This window comes from Arachis duranensis, chromosome 7 (assembly GCF_000817695.3).
Source record: "Arachis duranensis cultivar V14167 chromosome 7, aradu.V14167.gnm2.J7QH, whole genome shotgun sequence".
In the NCBI taxonomy this organism is placed as follows: domain Eukaryota; kingdom Viridiplantae; phylum Streptophyta; class Magnoliopsida; order Fabales; family Fabaceae; genus Arachis; species Arachis duranensis.
In genome coordinates this window covers 29,091,419-29,098,428 of record NC_029778.3, presented here as the reverse complement: position 1 = coordinate 29,098,428, position 7,010 = coordinate 29,091,419, and the positions used below count along the sequence as shown (strand labels likewise).

At 39.9% G+C, this 7,010-nt stretch overlaps 1 protein-coding gene across 1 annotated transcript; it reads right to left on the bottom strand.

Moving 5' to 3' along the window:
• Positions 1-5,187: 5,187 nt before the first annotated feature.
• Positions 5,188-6,180, bottom strand: LOC107458378 (probable NAD(P)H dehydrogenase (quinone) FQR1-like 3; the record flags this gene model as incomplete). The annotated part of the gene is given in 2 exon segments (XM_016076583.2): positions 5,188-5,649; positions 5,923-6,180. Coding segments are annotated over 2 exon segments (484 nt in total), but the record flags the coding sequence as incomplete, so codon positions are not given.
• Between the last annotated feature and the right edge of the window lie 830 nt (positions 6,181-7,010).

The following is a 7,010-nucleotide window of genomic DNA, read 5'->3' as shown; positions in this document are numbered from 1 at the left end:
AATTGAAACTGGTAACTTATCAATTTAATAATGGTGGTATTGAAGGCATGGCTAATTTTATAGGATACGAGGTGAGTAATAAAGTGGATTCTGAGTTGACTATTACATGGGACTATGGTTTTAAATCTAATGGGCTACATATGGGAGCAATAAGGGTTAATGGGCTTGAACCTAATAAGGGCCCTCCAATGGAATGAGAAACTGTTATAACGTAATGGGCCTGGATGGCCCAAGCTCCAAAGCAGCTCATCAGTTTGGAGCAGCGAAAGTTCATCAGGGGCTGGTTATAACGCGGACGGGTTGGGTCTACATTGGGCCAGTCCGAAAGCAAGCGGGTCAGGGAATGTTGATCCTACGGGGTAGCGCCTCACCAACGACGGAAGCCTCTTCGCCTAGGGATTTGCACGCGTTAGGGGTGCGGCTTCAAGGGCTAGAGAAGCACGACATCTCCCTGGTGAAAAAAGTGTGACGGCGACTGGTACAGAGGTTGTGCGTTGGCCAGAACAAAGCTTGGTGGTTAATGGTCGGGCAAATGGTGAAGGAGCGAACTGGTAAGGAGGAGGGCGACTTGACTAGGGTGGTGCGGCTACTCTGACGGTGCATGGGTGCCACTTGGAAGACGAACCACACGTCTATTGTGATGCGCCGGTATTGGCACATGATGCGAGGGCATAAGGAGGCTCGAGCATGGACACATGCGGAGGAGGTGGGGGTGCAGATTATTCAAGCATGATGGAGGGGATGATTTGCTACAAGGGATGTTGAGCGTGGACGACAGTTCAAAAAAGGGACATGCTGACGTTGATAACTCTGCACACAATGGCGGACAGAAGGAAGGATTTGGTATTGCAAGGCTGGGAATGGAAGCATTTGTTGACAAAAATTTGTCGGTAATTAATGACGAAGATGGATACGATGATGATGAGGACAACCAGCAGGACGCAGCACATGCCAATGTTGGTGAAGCTAGTGATAATGAGGTTTTAACATTGGAGGAGTAGCTTGTAGAAAACAAAAGAACCTGGAAATTAGCAAGGGAGTCAGGAGCAGTGCTATACAATGAAGAAGATGACATAATGGCTATTCTTCAACAACAAAATGAAGAAGCTGCTCAGAAAAGAAGGCTGGCAAAACAGAAGGCAAAAGCAAGACGGAGCAGTCCCAAAACTCATAAAAAGGTGTGCAATAATTTTTTGAAATGATTATTACTTCATGGAATATTAGGGGGTTGAAGGGTGATGGAAAGATGAGGATGGTAAAGGACCTGAAGAGGAAATATAGATTAAACATGTTAAGTTTGGTGGAGACTAAAAGACAGATAATGACTAAATTTGATATACCAAAAATTTAGGGAATTAGTTGCACGGGGTGGGACTATGTTGAGTCTGATGGTGCATCTGGTGGGTTGTTGTTAATATGGGATGATGATTTTTTTAAAATAAGAAATAGTTATAAAGGGGAGAGATGGTTGTGTGTTAAAAGAGAGTTGTTGAAAAATAATTTTAATTGTGCGTTTATCTTGGTTTATGGTGCACATGTTAGAGATGAAAAATTTCTTGTGTGGGAGGAGTTGAGCTACATAACTGGATTATGCCAGGTTCCCTGTTGTTTTATGGGAGACTTTAATGAGAATGTATAGGTGGAGGAAAGACGAGGCACTGATAGTTTATCCCTGTCAGCCGAAGACTTCAAGAATTGGATACATGACATGGGTGTGGTGGACTTGCCGATTACTGACTGCAAGTTTACATGGTTCAAAGGTTGATCCTATAGCCGTATCGATATGGTTCTCGTTAGCTTGGAATGGCTGGAGACGTTTTTTAAAACTTGGTTACGAGGTAGTCCAAGGGGTTTGTCTGATCACTATCCTATTATAGTGGAAGTTAAGAGACTAAGAGATAGGTCGAGACCGTTCCAAAATATTGACTCGTGGTTTACTCATGAAGGTTTCTTGAGGATGGTCAAGGAGGAATGGAGAGAACTTGATGAGGCACATTTCACAGATAAATTAAAGGTCTTGACAGTTTCTCTAGGAAGAATGCGAGGATGCTTTAAAGGTCATGAAGGTTTTATAAGAATTTGTATCATCAGGAGGAGTCTCCATTGGTGGGGTTCAGGGACGAATTGGTAGAAATGATTGGTGAAGAGGATGCTTTGGCTTTGGAGGTGCAACCAACTCTTGAGAAGGTTAGAGAAGCAGTGTGGGATTATGAATCATCCAAAACTCCAGGAAGTGATGGGTACAACATGAATTTCATAAAGAAGTGTTCGGCTAAAATTGGCTCTAAATTTACAGCAGCGTTATTGGATTTTTTCTGACTTCCAAATTACCGGCAGATGCAAATCTCACTTGGGTGGCACTGGCCTCTAAGTTTACTGGTACAAAGAAAATCAAAGACCTTAGGCCGATCAGCATGGTAGGTTGTGTGTATAAAGTCATTCAAAAATACTGGTTAGGAGAATGCGAGCAATAATGCCACGGCTAGTAGGTGAAATACAAAGTGCTTTTGTCAAAGGGCGGAAGATTCATGACGTGGCTCTTATTGCATACAAAATAGTTCAATGGATTAAATTGAGAAAGAAGGAAGTGGTGATAATAAAGCTAGGCTTTCAAAAAACATATGATAGAGTCAAGTGGAGATTTGTAGACCTTGTGTTGCAAAATATGGGGTTCCGGCGAAGATGAAGGAATTGGGTTATGGAGTGCATAACTACGTTTTCTATGTCATTGCTGATAAACAACTCGCCATCTAAGATGTTTAAGATGGAAAGTGGTCTGCGACAGGGTGATCCGTTGTCTCCATTTCTATTTGTACTTATCATTGATGTTCTACATAGAATGTTTAGGGAGGCGGTAAGAAACGGGCGCATATCACCGTTACTGGTGGATAGAGATCATATTGAGTTGTCGCATCTTCAGTTTGTGGATGATACTATTCTGTTCTGTCCCCTAGAGGAAGAGACCATTAAGAACTAAAAGAGAATCCTTCGTTGTTTTGAGCTAATATCGGAGCTGACTGTTAATTTTGATAAATCAAGCTTTATCCCAATTAACTGCGATGATTAGTGGGTACAACATATGTGTAGGGTATTGGGTTGCAAGGTAGCTTTTCTTCGAGTGAAATACTTAGAGATCCCAGTTAGAAGCAAAATCAAGATTAGTGAAGACTTGGAAGCCCATCATAGAAAAAGTGGAAGAGAAGCTGAGCATATGAAAAACCAACGTACTTAATAAAGCCGGTAAGTTAGTGCTCATTAAATCTACTTTGAACAGTCTCCTTGTCTATTATTTGAACTTATATAAAATGCCAAAGGATGTTGTAGAGAAACTGATTTTCTTATAGAAAAGATTTCTATGGAGTAAGGATGATGGTAGGAATGGTATGGCAATGATTAGGTGGGAGGTGGTGCAGGCTCCCAAAATGTTTGGTGGGTTGGACGTTGGGGATGCCATGGTGCGCAACACAGCCCTTCTATTTAAGTGGTGGTGGCGTTTCTCGAATGAGGATTGTCCCTTATAGAAGAAGGTGGTTTGCTCTTTACCTGAACCCAAATGTGATGCTGTCATCCCAGGTGTTACCTATCCGCCAGGGGGGGAAGGATATTTGCCATATACAGTTCAAGGATCAACAAGTAAGACAAAAGATGATTAATGGGTTGTCTATGGAGATTGGTGATGGGAGAGGGACTCAGTTCTAGAAGAATGTACGGATGCGTGGCGGCTCCCTGAAAGATCAATTTCTAAGGCTTTTCTCAGTTTCAAACCAAAAAGGATCCGTTAATGAGGATTGTGCGTTTTGGGACGGGTTAGAGTGGAGATGGAACTTCCAATGGAGGCGAGAACTTTTCCAATGGGAGTTGGATATAGTGAACCAGTTGCATGAAACTTTAAGACTGTTCAAACTTGCTTATGACAGAGAGGATATAGTTGTGTGGATGATTGATAAACAAGGTGTATTTTCTACTAACTCCTTTGTGTAGGTGATGCAGACGGAAATGATTCCGGAGGATATAGCAAGCTACAGTTTTACTAGGATAGTTTGGAAAGGTCTAGTTCCACCAAGATTAGAATTATTTTCTTGGTTTGTGTTGACTACTGGAAGAGTCAATACGAAGGAGAGACTAAGTCGGTTTGGGGTGGTAAACCAGGAAGATGTTGTATGTAAGTTATGCAACAAAGGTGTTGAATATAGTCACCACTTGTTTCTTGGTTGTGATTTTTCTTAGCAGGTTTAGTGTGCATGGTTGTCATTTGTTGGAAGTCTATGGTCGTGTCCGGAAACGCTAAAGGAACATTTTCAAAGTTGGACTGAGCTACCAACTAGTAAGGTGGAACGCAAAGGTGGATGGTATGTTTCTATGCGATTATTTAAAACATTTGGCTAGAAATGAATAGAAAGATTTTTCAGAATAAAGGAAAAAGGGTTGACATGATTATCCATCAGTCCTTTATGAACTATAATGAGTGACTAGGAGCGGATCCCTTTGGTCGTTGATGACAATGGCGAAGATGACAGGAGGATATTTATGAGTGTTCTTAGCATTGGTTTCTTTGCTTTAACTATTTTAGTTTGTTTTGTTTGTTTTCTTCTTATACTCCACTTACTCTATTGAGCTCTTTCTTAACACCAAAGGAATAATTGTTAATACCTTCTAGGAGTTGGAGAGGTATGCTTTTGATGCATTATCGCCTATCCGACGGCAAAACAGGAGTTCCTCCAATCTATTCTGTTGGCCCTTTGATTGAGCTCAAAGGTCACCATCAGCCAAATCTAGACCAATTACAGCATGAGAAACTACTGAGATTTCTTGATGACCAAGAAACTACTTCTGTTGTTTTTCTCTGTTTTGGGAGCAAAGGAAGCTTTGGTCCATCCCAAACAAGCCAAATCAGTTCAAAGGTCTTATTGTAAAGGCGAATGAGATAGAGAAAGGGTCGAAACAATTGATGGATAGAGATAATAATATTGTGCACAAGAAGGTGCAAGAGATGAAAGAGATAGCTAGGAAAACTGTTATTAATGGTGGATCACCTTTCAATGCTGTTAGAGAACTTATTGGTCATATGGTGGGTAACAATTGATAACTACTTTTTTTGGGGTCGTATTTCTTGGAGTTGTTCTTTCCTCTGAATCAATGTAAAACAAGTAAACAATAAGTTCTTCATTGAAATTGTTGCTATTGGTGTATTAAAAATGAACATGAACAAGTTGTTTTAATGAACTTGTTTCTTCATATCTGAACATAGAACTTCGTCTAACTCATGTTTCACCAACTGAAGTACAAACTACAATTTTGAAATTGAGAACATATATATATATACACGTTGCTAATATGTCTTGCAAGGTTTGACACACGTGTGTGTCTAATGGTTTGTCAACATGCTCTACAGGACATTCTTGAATAAATTTGTTAGCAGAAGGTTAGATTTTTAGCTTTTTTGCAATTTCAGCCATATATTTACCCTGGTAAAAGGCCTGCTGCAGTTCTAGCTCGGTAGGTTGCCGAGTTCCATCTCCGGCGAAGGTTCCAGCACCATATGCTGAGCCTCCTTTCACCTCATCCATCTCAAACATGCCACTTCCAAATGTGTATCCAAGGGGCACAAAAAGCATGCCATGATGAGCTAATTGAGTTATTGCTGTCAATCTGCAATTAAAGATTTAGAGGAAAATTGAAAACTAAATTCAATAAATTCATAATTTCATAGCATAAGAATCACTAGTCACTAACGAATATAGTTCATAGTCTTGGCCACTATTGGAAAAGTGAAGATACAATTGTTAAGAGGCATGACAAGCAACATTATGAGAATTATCTGTTTGATCAAAACAATTCTGATAGAACAAATGAACAAGTTTGTTATGTTCTAAATTGAAATGATAACAACAGTAGGAAGCATTTAGAGTTCATTTTACTCACGCTGAAAGTTCCTGGCCTCCGCCGTGAAAGCCAGTACTCCAAAAGATTCCAGCAGGCTTGCCAGCAAGTGCTTGGGAGGCCCATAGCTCACTAGTGGCATCAAAAAATGCCTTCAGTTGGCTTGGCATCATGCCGAATCGAGAAGGAAAACCAAATATAAAACCATCAGCTTCCAGAAGTTGTTCCGGTTTGATGTCCGTTACATCATCCGGCCTAGGAGGGGCCTTCAGCTTTTCCAATATTCGATCGGAGAGAGTCAATGTCCCATCAGCTATGAGCATAAGCAACCAAAACGTATTTATTGAACAAGGTGTCCACATAATATCCACAGGTGTGGATATTATATGCCATCCACACCATAGAACTCCGCTTATATATATACTTTAATTTTGATAGTATTCCGGCCCAGTCTAACAAGGGTCCCGGCCCAGTCTAACTGTGGATCGACGATCCACCGGGTCACTTGATATCCAAACCCAAGGATGATTTACGTATCATCTCACGTTTTGCTAAAGTGATCTGAATAGCTGTGATCTGATACTTGAGAGTAATTAAAAAAAAAAAAAAGAAAGGGGAAAAAAACCAAAACATTCAAATCTGCAATGTCATCATCTTGTTTTGGTGAATGCTTGGATTGAACCAGTTGAAGATATGCTTACACAACAAAGACCTTGGTAACAGCCATCTTCAAAGTGTTGCCTCAACTGCTTAATAGAACTAGCCCTGAATTGCCAAAAGCATGAATTTGAAGTGGATTAAAAAGACCCCCAAAATACGGAATATTTTTTGGATTATTAAAATTTTAGGATTGCTGTACATAAAGTTAGCAAATGAAAAATCCAAACATAGCAAGAAACATGGCCCATTTGAAATGTTAATAGACTAATAATTGAAACAAGAACTTATACAAAGAAGAATGTAGCTGCTAAATTTTGGTTTCTGAATTTTACAAACTGAATTGAATTCATTTAACAATGAACTAACATGTGTTATCTATTTAATGTCAATTGAACAAGAACTTGATAAGTATGTCTCTGAAATTTGCAAATAAATTAATTTAAACAATAAATTAACAAGTGTCATCTAAA